At 42.8% G+C, this 19676-nt stretch overlaps 1 protein-coding gene and 1 long non-coding RNA gene across 2 annotated transcripts in view; one reads left to right on the top strand and one right to left on the bottom strand.

The window, feature by feature from the left end:
• TEX15 (testis expressed 15, meiosis and synapsis associated) overlaps positions 1–11296 on the bottom strand; it is a 33503-nt gene extending 22207 nt beyond the window's left edge. The window contains exons 1-3 of the mRNA XM_081177155.1: positions 11120–11296; positions 3972–4107; positions 471–636 (exon numbers count right to left, since the gene is read on the bottom strand). Coding sequence (XP_081033281.1) covers positions 471–636; positions 3972–4107; positions 11120–11293 — 476 coding nt within the window. The 5' untranslated portion in view covers positions 11294–11296. The remainder of the gene's footprint in view (positions 1–470; positions 637–3971; positions 4108–11119) is intronic.
• Positions 11297–11422: 126 nt separating this feature from the next.
• LOC308577139 lies at positions 11423–12820 on the top strand. The gene is made up of 2 exons (XR_014003469.1): positions 11423–11575; positions 12445–12820. It is a non-coding gene; the product is annotated as an uncharacterized lncRNA (long non-coding RNA).
• Positions 12821–19676: the final 6856 nt, after the last annotated feature.

Below are 19676 nucleotides of genomic sequence, written 5' to 3'. Positions count from 1 at the left end.
AGCATATGTGGTTCAGGATGCGGGGGGTGAAACAAAAGGGAAGGCAGGTGGCCTAGAGAGTCACATCACGCAGTCCAATGTGTATGGCTCAGGACTGGAGAAGGAGTTGCCTAAGCCCATGGGACTAGGAGAAACCAGAACTAAACTTCAGCATCTGTGTTCAATTATGACTATGGATAGCTAGTTGTGTGTGTGTGTGTGTGTGATTTTTCTGATAGGGCTCCTATAGCTTTTGCACATGTAATGGACAAGCGTGTTGGATCTGGAATGGAGAAGACATGGGTTCAAACCCCAGCCATGAAGAGGCTCACTACGTGGGTTTGGGCAAGTCAGTCTCTCTCTCTTTTTCATGTAATTGTTTTTAGAATACAGTGAGAAAACACCACATATAAACTTATTGGGAGTAAGGATGGAAGACAAATATGATAAAATAAAATGGATTAATTTCTCTTCATATAAGCACAATTCACCTCTTTGCGACGAATTCTTCTTCCAGATCTTTATTGTGAACCATTTTTATCTTATTGAACTGCCACAAAGACTCGAGGTTACATTCTTTGTCAAGGCAACTTTGAATCAGCCGTTGTTTAATCTCATTACTGTCTCTCTGATTATTGGAACACTCCGTTAGTAAACCTAAACACAAATAAATAAAAAGTTTTAAGAAATCTATTAGAATTACAGTCATGGGGATTACTAAGCAACATTCTTGGCAACACAGTGATGGTCACAGGCAAAAGAATCTCCCAAAGAGATTACTGTCAAGTTACAAGGTTTAGTAAAAAATCTCAGGAGACAAAATCTTGCTTAAATTAGGTCATGGAAATTAATTCATTGCTAGTTAAAGTAGCATCTATGTTATACAGGGACACACGCGACACTGCTTGGTTGAACTGGTGTGGTGGCATGAAGCATCCTGCTGCTCAGGTACTAAGGAGTTTCCAATCCAGCTTCTGTAAGGAAAGGGAAGCTGCCAGTTTGGCTTGGATTAAAATTTGCACAGAGGCAGCGAAAGGACTGAGAAGTGGTCCTAGGATATAAAGAAACCACGGGGTTCCTATTTCCTCTCCTGGCCCCTCAATATACGTCTGTGTTTCCACCAATCTGTGGGATACAAGATGGAGAGGGTGGGATGGAAGGGTGGAGGGCGAGAGCAAAACTTTAAAATAAAGAAATGAAGAAGGGGGGCAGCCAACCAGGAAAACACAGTGAAAAAACTTACTCAGATGATCTAGCAAACATGATGAAGGAAGGACTAGACAAAGGGACAATTTACACAAAACAACCACTCAAGCATTTCTCTCCACACACACAAAAACATGAAGACCTAACTATCCCTCTGGAGACGACATTGCAAGTTGAAGACCCTGCCTTTCTCCAGTAGGGGGAGTCATCCCTATTAGGAATTGTGTCCCCCTCTATGTGGTAAAAATAAACAGAAAAGGAAGAGAAAGGAAACTCAGGCAAGAATGGTAATCAGAAAGCAAGCTTTGAAGAAAATTCACAGTGCATAAGAACAGGTGTTATGGAAGGGTGAGAGACAGACAGGAATTATAGGAAGGCTGGTCAACAGTTCAAAGAATATGGTTGCTTAGAGGAATTATGCTAGCTATGGCTTCTACTGTCATGGCAGCATTGTGACCTTGCAAAACTAAGGAAGCAAAAAGGTGCAAAAATAGGGATATGGGATGAAGTTCACATACTGATTTAAGTTAATTTGGCTGCAGGCTTCAAGTCAGCCTTTATTTGAAAGAATACAAGTAGAGATTGAGAAAATTCAGATGGTTCATATCCCTTTGTAAACCATTTTTCATGCATACCCCCCACTGTGGCAATGAGTCTTCCTGTGAAAGCTTTCACCTTTGTTCTTGACAACTTTTTAACATGCACATGTTATAAATACGTAAGTCAATTGTTTTGCAGCATACAGTTTTTGCATATTTATTGAGGTATACAAGAGCATTTTACTTTTCTTGCTCTTAATTATTTTTTGCTACAACCAAGACTACAATCATGACCATGCTTACTCAGAAGTAAATCTCAGTGAACTTCAGTGAAGCTTCCTGCCAGGTAAATGGGGTTAGGATTTAGCCTTAATCTGCTACATTTTCAAACTCATTTGAATGCATCATTTCATGCTGTTCTTTCCCTATGGAAAGAGGTCCCTTTGTCAAAGTAGAATCATCTGGCTCTGACTACCCATTACTGACCACCTTAACTTTCTGCTTTAAAAGTGACATTACATTTAAAATTATCTTCCTTTACCTCATGTTTCAGATTTTCTTGACTTTTAACTGAACTACTAAATGAAATGTAGCTGATGCCTGGGTGACGGAAAGGAGATAGGATGGCAAGTTTATTAGTGGCTGGTCTGGCAAAATCAAGGTAGCAAGAGCAGCTGCAATCCTAACCCCATTTACCTGGAAGTAAGCCCCTCTGAATACAATGGGACTAAGTTTGCAACCATGGATAGCATTATGATGGTCAATTAGGCACTTCATTAACTTTGATTTTTAAGCCCTTTGTTGTTTTGCTGAAAAAGACTAACAGGGCATTCCCTGTAGAAATTAATTAAAATTGAAAGGCAATACACAGAGGTAACAAATTTGTAAATATCTGTTGGTGGTTGAGTCATGCATGTCTACGTGCTCTATAAAAGCTACATATGTTTCTGCGTTAGTAGATAAAACGGAACATAGACTTGTGCAAAATAAACCAACTGCAGTGGAAGAGAAAATATCAGATGAAAGTGCAGATAAATATTGGAACAGATTGAAGCATGTTTGTGCATCCCTAACGGGAGCAGCCCTTTTTCTCCATACAATTACTCAGGAAGTGGTGGCACATCATAGTGGAGGACAATATTTAAAGCAGGTGGGAATCCTTGCAGGAAGAACTAGTGGAACCTCTACTTACAGACGTAATCAGTTCCGGAGGTCCGTCTGTAAGTTGATCTGGGTCGCTGGTAGAAGCGCTGTTGTGTGCAGCTGCATTCGGCGGCAGCACACTTCTGCGCATGTGCAGATGGCGGCAGCCGCTTCTGTGTGTGCACAAACAGCAGAAGCCGCTTCCGCACGTGCATGAATCGCGGCAAACCCAGTATTTACTTCCGGGTTTGCTGCGGTCACAACTTGGATTGGGCCCAAGTAGAGCCGGTGGTAAGTAGAGGTTCTACTGTACTCAGAAGAATCTGACATCCTAGGCTCCTTGGGAGGAAGGGCAGGATTTAAATTTAATAATGATGATAATAGTATTAGCATCTGCCACTTCCCACAACTGGCAAGGATGCTTAAACACAGGCAAACCATTAAGATTCTCTTTGGAAATGTGACTTAATTTTGAATCTGATACAGAATAATTTACAAAAACAAATAATTTGATCAATCTTTATTGAAAGATTATAATGGATAACGAAGGTACGTCTCTGTTGGAGTTCACAGAATAGTATTATTGAATAAAAAGGCTGAAGATGGGATGAACTAGAATAAGAAAACGTTGAAAACAAGGATAAATCCAGCACAGGTAAAAGCTAAACCTAAAATTTGAAGGCCTGGCACAATAAAAAGGTTTGGATTTGTTGACTAGAATTGTAGTGACAAGGTCAAGCAACTCATTTTAGGGATAACAATCCATAACGTTGGTGCTATGGCAGAAAGCTCTGTCCTGTGGAACCAATAACTTTACTTCCTCCTGACAGGGATGCTACCACAGCCAATCATATGGGAAAACTCTTCAGAAGAGAGGAGAGACGAAAAGGCACAGGTAGTGTCAAATCCTATTATAAACATCAGAAACTGTCAGGATACAACTGACTTGGGAAAGTATACATTTCTGAAGTACAATGACATGAACTGTTTCAAAATGACACAATTTCTATCACATATCACATTGTTTCTTTGCTTATTAAATTATGACAGATCTATATATAACACATGATAAAAAATGAGTATTTTGTTATTTGTCTACTGTACCTTTATCAGGAGCTCTTTTAGGAATGGTAAATTTTTTCAAACGACTTTGATCTGGCAAAAATATACCCTTTGTATTTGACGTTCTGTTTTTCTGTATCATTTCCATCTTTGGTTCCTTTTCTATTTTGTCTTCAACCTGAATCAATAATGAATTGCAGAAACTGTTATTAAAACTGTAACTTGCTTTTTCTTACTCCCTCCCAGTCTCTTTTTCTTTTGTCCCATAAATTTTGAGCCTGAGAGCAGGGAGTGTCCTCACTGAAAGTTGTACACCACTCTGGGAACTCTTGTGGACTGAAAAGTGAATAAAAATGTCAATAACCGTAGTAGTAGTAACATTTGCTTTCTACACAATTACTTTATTGTCTCTAAATATCTTCCATCACTGCCCATTCCATTTCTGTTTTTAATTCCTACTGCACCTGGATGTTCAAATTCCCTATTAACTCTGAAGCAAGAATGCCTCTTTTCCACCCCAAAAGTTTAATAATAAAAGAATGCATTTCAGTGCGGGCAAGTTAAGGCTCCCCCCCCAATACCACTAGCCTCAGTAACTGCCTACGGTAACTGTAATTAAATTGGGTTATCAGTTGTTACTTTTGTTTTGCACTGAAGAACATTCAGCAACATATTTAAATGAGCGTTGCAAGTAGAACTTTAAAATACGTGTAAGCATATGAAAAATTGCAATTGCTTTTATTCTTGCACTTTTATCTGAAGTATCACATTTCACAACTGTGGTTTGTATCCTAAGTTCTACAGAGTAGACCCACTGAACTAAATGAACCTTAAAAGGTAAAGGACCCCTGACAGTCAAGTCCAGTTGCAAATGACTCTGGGGTTGCGGTGCTCATCTTGCTTTACAGGCTGAGGGAGCCGGTGTTTGTCTACAGGCAGTTTTGCCGGGTCATATGGCCAACATGATTAAGTCGCTTCTGGCGCAACGGAACACTAAAACCAGAGAAGTGCACGGAAACGCCGTTTACCTTCCTGCCGGATTGGTAAGGGATACCTATTTATCTACTTGCACTTTTCTTGGCATGCTTTCAAACTGCTAGGATGGCAGGAACTTAGGTTAGTCTTATCCATTGATTTCAATGGGTATACTTTGACTGGCGTTGAATACCACCCTGTAAGGTAAAATAATCAACCAAATACTGTTATTAGTATTTCAGAAGCAATTCTGAGTGTGTTTTTTTGTTTATTAGTTTAAGTTTACAGACAGCAGTACGGTAACTCTTGAGCTAAGGGAATGAATTATGGTGGGCTGTTATTTATGAACTAGGCACTAGAGGGAGATACAGTACATGTTTCCCAGCCAAACAATGGCATAGAAGTCTCCAACATTATTATTTTCATTCTCCACAAAATTGTATTCCAAGGATCATAAACTATTCATGGAGGTCTATTAGCACCAAAAGCCTTATGCATCTCCAGTAATATGTAACATTCTGAATATCAATACAACTGCAGAAAATTTACACAACCAGTATTTATCACAGTGTTATGCAGTCTATGGGGGTGAGGGTAAAGAAAAGTGTGTGGGCACACTGAATTACTGAAGTTGGTTACAAGTTTTTAGTTCTTTTTCTCTGGAAGATCAAAATACAGCTCAACCAGTCAAAGTCTGTCCTTGAACCTCCAAAACAAGCATATCCATGATTGGATGACTATAGCTTTCAACACTAATTTTCTCCAATCAAAACAGTTACCGTATATGACCATTACAAAAAATATTTGGGCAACCCCAAACACCCTCTATGAGATGACACTGATTGACCTATGACCAAATACTTTTGGTGCAAGATACTGTAAAGGGCTTGGGTACATGCACTTATCAGTGCCTTCTGCTCAGTGTGGCACTGGCCAAGATTCAATGCCATCTTATAAAGTTTTTCTAGAGGTGTAGGTGTATGATTTGTGGTGGCCCAGAGATTATTTGTGGGATGCATACTATCAGTGAGCATTCCAAAAAAACTAAGATCAAGAACACATGAAGAACCTTGTTGGATCATTTCACAGTACCAGTCCAGGAGTCTATCATTCTGTTTCCAGAATGGCCAATCTGATGTCTATTCAGGCCAGCAGGATGGGGTGGGGAGAGATCTTCAGATGTGCTAAAGAAATAAATGGGATTCCTGCCTCCCCCAAACTCTTGCTGTTCTGCATAGGGCTACAGGGCTTCTAGCCCCAACCCTGAACATTCAATAGCTAATAGCATACAGGCAAAGAGAGAATTCCGGAAATTTTCAGCTTCTCAGCATGCACCCAGCCAAACCCTGATTCTCACCCTCCAGGACACTGCAGTTTTCTTGACATGCTATCTTCCTAAACTCTGATTCAAAACCATCGTTGAGAGTATGCAGATTAAGATCACCTGTAAGCATGTTGATATTTGATACTAAAAGGTCAGATTTAGCACACAGTACTGAGAAACTACTAATAAAGTTTTCTACTTTTTGAAGAGCATTAAAAAAATTAGAGATCTGTGACAAAGAAGGTTTGTTTGGGAGTTTCTCCTAAAATGTACCCTTATGTTTAGAGGGCTATGAACTGTGCAATTAACATTGGGCACAAGGCATCCCAGAACAGTTGTCACTTAAAGAAGAGTTGTTTCCTTCCCTAAATACTAAACATACAGAAATATTTTATACAGTAACGAATTTCTGAAATCAAGCTTAAGTTTATTTTTTATATTTCTAGGAAAAATATGCATTTCAATACAGAATAAAAAAGACAGACAAGTTACACCATATAGTAAAGGTAAAGGTACCCCTGCTCGGACGGGCCAGTCTTGACAGACTCTAGGGTTGTGCGCCCATCTCACTCAAGAGGCCAGGGGCCAGCGCTGTCCGGAGACACTTCCAGGTCACGTGGCCAGCGTGACGAAGCTACTCTGGCGAGCCAGAGCCGCACACGGAAACGCCGTTTACCTTCCTGCTAGTAAGCGGTCCCTATTTATCTACTTGCACCCGGGGGTGCTTTCGAACTGCTAGGTTGGCAGGCGCTGGGACCTAGCAACGGGAGCGCACCCCGCCGCGGGGATTCGAACCGCCGACCTTTCAATCGGCAAGCCCTAGGCGCTGAGGCTTTTACCCACAGCGCCACGCGCATCCCAGTTACACCATATAGTATGGCACAATACTAAACCATTGCCTATGTACTGAGCTTACCAGACCTGCTAGAGCAATTAAAATTCTGATTTCTCTTTAAGAACTGCCAATCACAGTGTCCATACTTTTTATATTTTTGACATGTCTGTTATGCTTTTGCTCTGTTCAATTATTTCCTCACACTGAGTTACCACAGTATCAGCTGCTGATGTGGCAGCACTGTCCTGACCTCCAGTCTGCAGCTTACTGGGAGGAGAGGAACAAGGTGGTAATATGGTGCAAATGCACCAGTGGAGTTCATCCAGCGCTCCTGCTGGTGCATGTGCTCGATACCAACCTCAGCTCTCTTCTCAATAAGCCGCAACAATGCTGAAGATGAGAACTCATAAGTACCACTCCTCCACCACATACTACAACATTATAATGGCTAGTTAATACAGCAGAATATATAAAAATATTTCCTAGAATATACAATCTAATCAAAATCAGATTTAAAAACAGGACACACGTTTCATAGATCATGTATAAATATAGCCATATCCATGTAGCTTGAAAATAGAAACTACCGGTAATTCAATTTTTGACCTATCTCCTAGTAAAGAGAATCATGTTTCTGATAGCCATGCAGAATTGAGTAAGTCTGCCTTATTATCTACACAACATAGTCAATTGCTTGTGCTGGGTTTTGCAAATCTATTAATCTAGTTTGATGTGGTGTTCACTTTGCTGCAATAAAGGACAGCTGACATATTCTAAGTTTTGCCCCTAATAACTTTTCAGAAGTTTAATATTAACCTGCCTACACACTTACAATGCATTTTCCCCCTCAGAAGAATTCTCAGCACTGTAGTTAACCCCTCACAGAGGTACAATTCCAAGCAACCATTAACAAACTACAATACCTAGAACTCTGAGAGGGAAAAAGTGTTTTGAATGTGATTTAAAGGTATAGCATGTAGACACAACAAGATTCACTTATGATATCACCCTAACAAATCACACAATTTAAAAGTTAGACTTTCTATAAAAGTGTAGAATTCTTAAATGTAATCTCATTTATGTACTTTAATTCTTTTCTGGACGGCAAGATAAAACATCCAAACATCAGCACTTGAAAATGCTACTAACAAAACTGGTGTATTTTTGTCTGTTAACTTTATAACATTTTCTACAGAATATCTGAACCAAGGGTATATTATGGTAATTATTATTCCTCCATTTGCTACTAATTACCCCCCCATCCCTTACTTTCAGGAGTGGCTGGACCATTTTGAAATATCACAATTAAAATATGCAAGCTATGTAAACCAAAACCAAGCAGAGATATGTTGCTTAGTTACCTGTTCAACCAATTATTTGAGAAGATTTTCGTTTCTTGGAAAGGATTTTCAATACTTCCTTTCATGGAAATATTTTCTTTAAAAAATCTGGATTGGAAGTTACTTAACTCTACAGCAAATGAAGCACTACATCAACAATGAATCAAACCAAACTGTCATAATATAGTTGTTTTTTAACCTTTTGAGAATATATTTGTCCATTATGCAAACAGACAGACAACACAATGCTAGTTTAAAGTAAAAGTTTCCAAAAAGATCTAAAACTGAATCAAACTAACTTCAGAAACCCCACTGATTGTTAAAAAGGATTTTCTTCTTAACATGTTCAGGGTTCATTTAAGTTACAGATAGGTAGCCGTGTTGGTCTGCCATAGTCAAAATAAAAAAAAATCCTTCCTGTAGCACCTTAAAGACCAACTAAGTTAGTTCTTGGTATAAGCTTTCGTGTGCATGCACACTTCTTCAGATACCATTTGGGTTCATTTAAGTCATGCACTTACTCTGTTTTAGCTATTAGATTCACCTTAATGAACAAGGACAAAGAGTGGGAACTTTGCACTTCATTGTAATTTTAGAAAACCCAATAAAGCAGATTTTTTTTAAAAAAAGTAAAAACAATATCAATCAGCAACAAATTTCTGAAAATGCTTTACACAGGTAAAGTAACTAGCTGGATATGAAAGAATAAACTATCATAGGCAGGAACAGGCTCACCTAGTGCTCACTTTTACCTTATGAACTTCAGCAAGTATATGCATGCTCTCAAGTTAAATAATCATTTTCAAAGTGTTACCAGAGGGGACAGCATTACAGCAAATCAGGCTGCGATCTTCAACCTCTTAAACTTAATTTTCAGTAAATTGTGATGGCCCTACATACTCTTCCAAACAGTAGTGGGAGCAGTAGTAGATAGGTAGCCGTGTTGGTCTGCCATAGTCAAAATAAAAAAATTCCTTCCAGTAGCACCTTAAAGACCAACTAAGTTAGTTCTTGGTATGAGCTTTCGTGTGCATGCACACTTCTTCAGATATCTGAAGAAGTGTGCATGCACACGAAAGCTCATACCAAGAACTAACTTAGTTGGTCTTTAAGGTGCTACTGGAAGGAATTTTTTTATTTTGAGTAGTGGGAGCAGTTCAGCAATAAAACAAGAAACAAACAGGGGATGCACTGTGTAAATAACACATCACCAGTTAAGTTAGCCCTTAAAATCATTTAATCACCTTAAATATATTTATCAAGGTAAATGGGTAATTCCTCCCACTAATTTCAACATATATGTATGGGCAACATGTATGTTTTAATTTGAGTGAACTGAGGGCATGGTGTGCGTGCTCAGAACCAAAGGCAAAGCATTTATTGTAAATTTAATAACATGGGTACCTAGAAGGGTGTTTTTTAACTGATACGATTTAAAAGGACCCAAAATGCAAACTGGACTAACTACTCTCACTTCAAACAGACAGACAGACAGACAGACAGACCAACCAAACACACACACACACACACACACACACACAGGTTCCAACTCTCAATTTCAGAACTGCATTTTTGCTTTCTAGAGACAGATGACTAGGCTTAAGTTCCACAACTTGTAACTACGAACTCCCACAATAATACTCAGGAGCACCGTCTTTTATTCTTCCTTCATTCCCAGCCCTACCACTGTTAAGAGACACGAAATCCAAAACCTGCTGAACACGTTGAACATTTTCCTCACCACTATCAAGAGTTGGAGCAAGAACCTAAATCTTAACACCACCAAACAAAACCGAAGTGCATTTACAGCATTTACTTTATAACCCCAGCGATGTCGAGAAACAAGAGGGCTTCGCGGGGATTGGGGAAATGAACAGGGTCCAGATCCACCGGGGAGCGGGGGAAACTACTCTCACACCGACGGCCGGCGCAAAGTTAAATGTGCCCAATTCGGTTCCGCAGAAGGGCATACAAGTAACCACTAACATAGACGGTAACCCTTTATATAGATATATATAAAAGGGTGCCGTCTATGTTAGTGGTCACGAATTTCGCAGCACCCTTTTGCAGTGGTACCTCGGGTTAAGTACTTAATTCGTTCCGGAGGTCCGTACTTAACCTGAAACTGTTCTTAACCTGAAGCACCACTTTAGCTAATGGGGCCTCCTGCTGCCGCCGCGCCGCCAGAGCACAATTTCTGTTCTCATCCTGAAGCAAAGTTCTTAACCTGAAGCACTATTTCTGGGTTAGCGGAGTCTGTAACCTGAAGCGTCTGTAACCCGAGGTACCACTGTATATAAAAGGGCGCTGCGAAATTCGTGGCCATGGGACTCGCGTCCACGGCTTTTATCCCGGGCAGTAAAATGGAACCTCCAGGTTCAGGAGTAGTTTGCAGGCGCATTACCCCGTTGCTGAGCAACAAGAAAGGTGAAGAGGGCTTGGGCTATTAGAAACGGGACCACGGGCCAGACGGATCCAGAAGTGCAAGCGTCGACCCGCTGAAAACAACGCAAGTTAGCTAATCGTGAGCGACTTCGCCGTTGATTTCGACGGAAAACCCGAGGTTTCGCTCGGGCTGAGGGGCCAGCAGGAGACCCGAGGAGGGCCAGAGAGAGAGAGAGAAGCCCGCAGGGGGGCGCGGAAGTCTGATATATGGGAAAACCGCGCGAAGCCGTTAGCCGACCCCCGCGAAGCAACCTGTCGGCCGGTCACTCACTTTCTCGTCTCCACAGCCGCCGTCCCTTTTCCCCGCTCCTTCGTCGCGTCCCGTCGGCTTCAAGCATCCCTCCGGCCTGCGCTTCGAATGCGAGCTTTTCAGGGCGCCGGCGACGCCGGCTGTCGCCACAGCGTGCCCGGCCTCGGTCCGCTGCTGCCGCGCCACCGCCACCATCGCGGCGGCTGGTGGGCGAATGGAGAGCGCCGGCTCCCGCAGCGGACTTTATAAACTCCGCCCCCGCCACGTGCAGCGCGCGGTGCGAGGGACGAGGGGAGGAGCCAAGGGACGGAGTTTCTCGCGCTCCGAAAAAAACGCTCTCCGACGCCCCGCCCCCCGAAGCCGATGGCAAACATATTTTACTTTATTTTTCGCCTCCAAGGCGTAGAGCGAGCCCAAGGACGGTTGGTTTGTCCAGCCATAATAAACCCCAACCACACTGAATAATGGCATAAACAAGTGAGAAAACTTCACCACAAAAACACACACTGTTCAAGCAGATTGGAAATTCCCGAGATTAGTACAGTTCAAGGCAGCACGTTAGAAGCCGTCGGATATTCTAGGACCTAGACAACACTTTCTGTCTTGTTTTCAGTTCCAATATGTATTTTAAAAGCTCCCCACCCCATTCGTTCTTTCTCCCATTTTTTCCCTCACAGATCTGTGGCTTGAAGCCTGTGCAATTGCAAAGTTCTTACGGAAGCTGAATTTCATGACAATTTGGAGACTGGTCAAAAAGAAGGGTAGAAAAATAACATAACTAGACACATCGCTTTGCCCTGGTCTTGAGATGCGTCTTTCCAGGACCCACGCTGTTTTTTTAATGTGCGTGATTGCATTTTGTAATTGCAAGTTGTGCCTAACCATTTTTAAAATGGTTGCAAACTTGGGGTCTGGGTTAAAGGCGGATCTACACGGATCCTCATGGGTCCTCCACTTTTTAAAAAAGAACTCCAACAAATCTGCAAACTTGCAACCCGCCCTGGGACCTCAGGGTGAATAGCGGGTTATTCCTACACCAGGTTTCCCATCTCTACAGGTTTTGTGGTAACAGCAGACAAAAGCTTACAAGTTCACTCCTTAACATCAGGTAAAGCTAGTGTAGACGCCTAGCTGAAACCCTGGGAAGTTGCTGCAGTCAGCTTCTGATTTTCCTATGTAACTGGTTGCCATAATTTAAAAAAAACTACAAACCAGGACACACCTCAAAAGTTGTTGAGCTTTTTATAGTAGAAGCTACAACAAATTTTGAATTTTGGAGCTTTGTTTTTGCATTTCCGGCACAATTTAACCCTCTTTGACGGAGATTTATCCGATAAATATTCCAGGATGCCATTTTCAGAGGCGAATTTCAGGACATGTCATGGAAAATCAGGACATATGGCAGCCCTAGACTGTGTAAGGTCTATGCTGACTCATTCCTTGATGCAGGCCAGAATTTCAGAATGCTCTGGGAGAGGCACAGACAAGTCCAGCCCAAGACTTACAGAGAATCCTGGAATGAAGAACACCTGTAATAAACTTTTAAACAAATCTCTTCGCTTACTCTAAGCCTCAGTCCAGGTTCTTCATTGAAAAAAAGCCCCAGGTTTCTGAGTACAATAGTGATGTGCAGAAACCAGCACATGAAGCTATTTGAGGTATGGAGAGTTTTCAGTGGCACGGTAGAAATATCCGAGGTGTAAATAAATGCCGATTTATTTATTTCATTTTAATGGCTTTTTACTTAGGATTCTAGATGCAGTCTTGCTGAGGAAAAGAAAGTTCCAGCTAACTAGCCGAATTCGCCACCTTTATAGAAAGTGTGCTGCAAGTTTGGTCAGGGTCACAGTGACTCTGCAGAAAAGAAACCCACTTAGCAGCTGTGGGATCTTCTTGCTTCCAGGCCATCTAGGGGGGGGGGGGAATAGGCTCTCTCAGCCCTGACTAGCTAAAGGGAAAATCTACTCTCCTATATCCAGGCTTGTTCTGTTTACAAACTGATCTTTCACTTGGGTCTGGGATCCTCTTTGGATTAAGGATCATGTTTCTGCCATCATGTGCTGGATGCTATTTGGTGGTGGGCTCTGTGGTGAATGCCGTTTGGTGGCTGTCCAGTTTTTTAAAAACTCTGCGCATTTATGTTTCACAGGGTGCGAAAGAAGAGCTTTGCACCTTTCTACAATATGCATGTGTGCTTGGGGCCCAGGGTTTTGCCTCACCATCCCCACTACTGACTCCCTGTTGCTACTCATCTTCAAAAAAAATAAAGAATGTCCCCCGATTCATTGAAACAAATCTGGCGACCATAGGTTAATGACTTTTTGTTGTTCTTCACAACTTCTATCCCAGGTGAGGCCCTGGCTTGGCATCTTCCCTTCAATACTCAAAATATTATCCAAATTCTACCATTTATTAATCTGTAACATTCACCAACACTTGCCCTGACGGGTGCCCTTGCACACCCAAACTGATACGCCAGATACGTAACGGGCCTGAACAAAAGAGAGAGCATAACATGTGATGGGAAAGCAATGCTGGAAGTATGTCCACATGGGGATCCCTGCATGGGGAGCTGCTTATACAACATTGGTCCAAATTGCTCATCCCCCCCCAATGGATTATGGCAATTCATTTTATGTGGGTCCACACATACGAGCATTGGGACGTAGGTGGCGCTGTGGGTTAAACCACAGAGTCTAGGATTTGCCGATCAGAAGGTCGGCGGTTCGAATTCCCACAACAGGGTTAGCTCCCGTTGCTCGGTCCCTGCTCCTGCCAACCTAGCAGTTTGAAAGCACGTCAAAGTGCAAGTAGATAAATAGGGACCGCTCCGGCAGAAAGGTAAACGGCGTTTCCGTGTTCTGCTCTGGTTCGCCAGAAGCAGCTTAGTCATGCTGGCCACATGACCCAGAAGCTGCCTGCGGACAAACGCCGGCTCCCTCTCCCTTGGCCTATAGAGCGAGATGAGCGCGCAACCCCAGAGTCAGCCACGACTGGACCTAATGGTCAGGGGTCCCTTTACCTTACACATACGAGCAGTAAAATTGGTAGAAAATTTTGATGGAAAGGCCATATCCCCTGGGCCCGCTGCTGATTATTATAAAAGGCATACTAATTTTTTTAAATAGTTATTCTACTTTTGGGGGGGGGGTGATGTGTTTCTTTCCTTACTTGCTGCCATTGGCCTTGCTTCACATGCTTTGCCTATGCTTCGGAAAGGATCTGGTCCCATTGCCCTACATTTGATAGCTGAATTTTTATTGCTGTTATCAACTGGAAACTTAGAATTATTTCACAACTTGATGGGCTGTAGGGAAATAGGAATTATGGCACATACTTTGATTAGGAGCTTTTGAGAACTGAGGCAGTCTGTATCTGCAAACGTCTTGGCTACAGCAAAATATGGCATAATGTTGGGAGCTAACTTTGAAGGAGTGATTTGGTACCAGCATTTGTAAAATTTTGTTCTGAGGTTGGAAAAAACATCCAAAGAGTTATGAAAGGAAGCCACCAGTTGCCAAGTGTTTCCATAGTTTCTGCTATTAATTAAATTTATATTACATTTTGTTTGCATACATCCATGTACATTTTCCATCCATAATTCAGGCCTAGCCTAAGAATAAGCAAATACATAAGAGAAAACAAAATAGCATAACCACTTAATATATTTGCCACCACCCGTAATCCATATTTGTTGTGTTTATCAAACCTTAAAAATTCTAAAATTTTATTTGACTTCCGTCTACTACTTCAATTTGAGTCAATTTTTCCTTTCCTTAACTGCCTTCTCTAAATGTTTCCACTTTCTTGGTATTAACTTTCTTGGTTATAATAGCTGTTTTGTCTTTTGCAAAAATTAATCAAAGCGTAATAAAGGTTTAATTTGAGAACAATGTTTTTCTAGATGGTTTTTATAACACTCCCGTTCCTTAAGAAACGTTTGGCTTGTTCTATTCCTAATTGTTTCTGTCTTTTTAGCTAGCTGTACACAGGTATATTCAAATAACTTTACTTGCCATTCCACCTTTTCCTTCTGCTGGAACTGGCCCATACTAAGCAGCCACTTTTTACCTCCTGCAAGTCACCTGACATCAGAAGATTAAACTTCGAAAGAAGAGTTATTGTTTAAGTGCTGGCTAATTGAAAGCAGCTGGGGTGGGGAGTGTGCTCCAGGACCTGCCTTAATATAAAAGCCCTGCTGCCCTTTCCCTCCTAGAGCACAGTAAAACAGCGAGGAGCTGACTTTGCAGCAGCTTGGTCCTTGCCTATCCTGCTATCTCAGCCAGCAGGTGTTTGTGTAATTTTGTGCTACAATAGTTTGACCTGTGAAATATCTGGTTGCAGGCAAGAGTGCTTGTGCTGCTTATGAAAAGGTAAAGGGACCCCTAACCATTAGGTCCAGTCATGGCCGACTCTGGGGTTGCGGCGCTCATCTCGCTTTATTGGCCGAGGGAGCCAGCGTACAGCTTCTGGGTCATGTGGCCAGCATGACTAAGCCGCTTCTGGTGAACCAGAGCAGCGCACGGAAACGCCGTTTAGCTTCCCGCTGGAGTGGTACCTATTTATCTACTTGCACTTTGAGGTGCTTTCCAACTGCTAGGTTGGCAGGAGCAGGGACCAAGCAACGGGAGCTCACCCTGTCTCGGGGATTTGAACCGCCGACCTTCTGATTGGCAAGTCCTAGGCTCTGTGGTTTAACTCACAGGGCCACCCACCTATGTGTAAGATGGCCCTGCTAATATCTTTAACATACACCTTGCTGTTTCTGTTTATTTTCACTTCTGTGGAATATTTCCCTGATCATCATGCACGTGCCCTGGATGCTCCTTTAGCTCAAGGGTGGCAAACCGGTTTTGGTTTGGGTCCTGCATTCACCCTCCTCAGCTGAGCTGTACAGATCAGCTTAAAAGGAGCTATTACTGCTCCCTGCTCATCAAATGAATGATCTGATTGCTAGAGGGCAGAACATTTGCTTTCTTATCAGGTCACTGAGCTAGGCCATGGGCATAGGTAAAGGGTAAAGGGACCCCTGACCATTAGGTCCCGTCGTGACCGACTCTAGGGTTGCACGCTCATCTCGCTTTACTGGCCGAGGGAGCCAGCGTACAGCTTCCGGGTCATGTGGCCAGCATGACTAAGCCGCTTCTGGCGAACCAGAGCAGCGCATGGAAACGCTGTTTACCTTCCCGCTGGAGCGGTGCCTGTTTTTCTACTTGCACTTTGATGTGCTTTTGAACTGCTAGGTGGGCAGGAGCAGGGACCAAGCAATGGGAGCTCATCCCGTCGCGGGGATTCGAACCACCGACCTTCTGATCGGCAAGTCCTAGGCTCTGGGGTTAACCCACAGCGCCACCTGCGTCCCGTGCTGCTTATAGCCGGTGCTAAACATTTTGTGAATCTTTCTACTTTTGTCCATTTACTGTATTTATTTTTCCTGATTTGAACTATAAAATGGTGGTTTTCTTGAGTCAAAAGGAGAGTACCCCTAAACAGATCTTTTATGAAAAAGCACTGCTTATAGCTACAGTGGTACCTCGGGTTACGCTTCAGGTTACATATGCTTCAGGTTACAGACTCTGCTAACCCAGAAATAGTGCTTCAGGTTAAGAACTTTGCTTCAGGATGAGAACAGAAATCGTGCTCTGGCGGCGCGGCAGCAGCGGGAGGCCCCATTAGCTAAAGTGGTGCTTCAGGTTAAGAACAGTTTCAGGTTAAGTACGGACCTCCGGAACGAATTAAGTACTTAACCCGAGGTACCACTGTAAAAAGATGCTGCGAAATTCGTGACCACTAACATAGACGGCACCCTTTTATATATATCTATATAAAAGGTTACCGTCTATGTTAGTGGTTATTTGTATGCCCTTCTGTGGAACCGAATTGGGCACATTTAACTTTGTGCCGTCCGTCCGTGTGAGAGTGGTTTCCCCCCCTCCCCAGTGGATCTGGGCCCTGTTCATTTCCCCCATCCCCGCGAAGCCCTCTTGTTTCTCGACATCGCTGAGGTTATAAAGTAAATGCTGTTATTGTCACTTCGGTTTTGTTTGGTGGTGGCAATATTTGGTAGTGATATGATTTACGTTCTTGCTCCAACTCTTGATAGTGGTGAGGAAAATGTTCAGTGTGCGCTTAACCTGAGGTACCACTGTATTACTTATTGAGAACTTAAAAATGGAAAGCACAATGCTGGTGGTCAACAAAAGAGGTTTAAAGACTGTCTCAAGGTAAACCCATCTGCTTATGGTGTGAATGGTGGTGCATGAATGTTCCTGGGTGGGCAGGTAGCAAGGAGTGTTTGAGATGCTGCCCCAATTCCTGTGGTGGTAGGCAGGGGAAGGCACAGCTGGAAGGCAGGGCTGACTACCATCTGGGGCAGAGACCTAAGTGTTTGACCTCTGTTCCTTGTTCAGGTCCTCTCACCTGACTGGATGTCACTGGTAGCATATCTACTAAGCCCTCTGGTCTGGTGGTGCTGTTGCGGAATGCCAGATCAGTCTGTAAAAAAACAATGTTCACCCACAACTTGATTGTGGATAAGATGATTTGGCTTGCATTACCAATACTTGGGTGAGTGAGCAGGGTGGGCATGTTCTTACCCAGCTGTGCTGCACCAGACTAGACTGGGAGGCTGAGGTAGGGATGCTGCTATTGCCTATAAGAGCACCATCTCCTTGGCTAGGAAGTCTCTTGATCTTGGGATGGGCTTAGAGGGTCTGCACCTGGTCAGAGAGAATGGGGTTGCTGCTGGTCTACCAACTGTCCTGTTGCCTGGCAGCATCTCTGATCTGGCTGGCTGTGGTGGTCTCTATGGTATTGTTGGAAGACCCTAAAACGAGAATTCTGGGTGACTTAAATATCCATGGGGAGGCTGCTGTCAGGCCAGCTTGAGACTTCATTGTCTCTATGACAACTATAGGTCATTCTCAGATGGTCATTGGTCCAGCACCCCGGCATGGCACACCCTTGATGTAATATTTGCTCCAGGTGATATGAGAGAGTGCAATGCATTCCCTTGTTAGGTCACACCAGTATCTGGTCAAGTTTGGACCAACAGGGACACTCCCCCCCCCGTAAGGGTGGGGGGCCCGTTTGGGTGGTTCACCATCAGAGACTGATGGAACTTGATGTGTTTTTAAATGCCTTAGGGGACTTGGCAGTGGAGAAAGCTGATGACCCCAGCAAAGCTCTGGTCTCAGTATTGAATGGCAAGGTGAAATGGGAAGCCGACACAATTGTTCCCGAGCATCCTCTCTGGCATTTTGAAGCCAGAGACTTGAGATACAAGTCTTGCTCTGAAGCTCACCAACTGGTAAGAACACATAATCTTTCCTGGGAATTGTAGTTTTGTTAAAGATCCGGGGGGGGGGGGGACGACGACGACTACAGTTTCCAGCATTATTTTTCATGTGTGCATTTGACATATGGTGTATAGAGTCCTCTCTAGTGAGGAACCCCCAAAACAGTCTCCAGCAGACATGGTTCTCCTCTGACTGTAGTTAGTTGCAAATGAAGATGCAGAATAGATTCAACGAGCCAAGGAAAACCCACCTGTAAGTAGTATTTTTGTATATAGTTTTGACCATATATGGGTCCACAGCTTTTAATGTCCTTTCGATGTCAGTCAATCTTGAAAGAAAGCCTTCATATTATTTTTGGTATGTAATGGTGGGTTTGGAAAGCATACTGACCTTGTCTTACCTTATCCATTTAATTTGCAGTTTCTTTCTGTAGCAGAATTTGGATTCTGTACTTGGAAGTTTTTTTTTTGTTTCTAAGAACATTTCAGCTCCCTTTCCCTGGCTTATCATGTAGTTGCAGTAGATGCATGATAGAATGAGGCCAAAAATTGGGGGGGGGGGGGGATATAAGCAGTAGAAGCCAGAATCAGGATAAACGTTTCTTTCCTGACGTTGAAAACAGACTAGTTATTTTCTGAAATCAGATTAAGTCTGTTAGTTATCGAATGTAGATGCTTTCTGTATACCTGTACTGTTTTTCTCTCCCTGCTGTAATGCTAGGGATTATGAATACAATAGAAGGCACCACTTTCTCTGAATGCTTAGCCTCTACGTGTTAACCAAACATGTGCATAGTAATGTATGCAAGTCGGCTCAGATCATGTGGTCCGTCATGACTGTACAATAATAATAATAATAATAATAATAATAATAATAATAATAATAATAATAATTTATTATTTATACCCCACCCATCTGGCTGAGTCTCCCCAGCCACTCTGGGCGGCTCCCAATCAAATGTTAAAAACAATACAGCATTAGATATTAAAAACTTCCCTAAACAGGGCTGCCTTCAGATGTCTTTTAAAGATAGGATAACTGCTTATTTCCTTCACATCTGAAGGGAGGGCGTTCCACAGGGTGGGCACCACTACCGAGAAGGCCCTCTGTCTGGTTCCCTGTAACCTCACTTCTCACAATTAGGGAATCACCAGAAGGCCCTCGGCGCTGGATCTCAGTGTCCGGGCTGAACGATGGGGGTGGAGAAATGTTGCGCACACATTCAAAGCATGGAGGTGGGCCAATTTCCCCCCTTACATCACTGGGTCAAGCTGTGATGT

Source organism: Podarcis bocagei (assembly GCF_964188305.1).
Source record: "Podarcis bocagei genome assembly, chromosome: 17".
Taxonomy (NCBI): Eukaryota; Metazoa; Chordata; class Lepidosauria; order Squamata; family Lacertidae; genus Podarcis; species Podarcis bocagei.
Note: the sequence above shows the minus strand (reverse complement) of the source record. Positions and strands in the feature narration are given on the sequence as shown.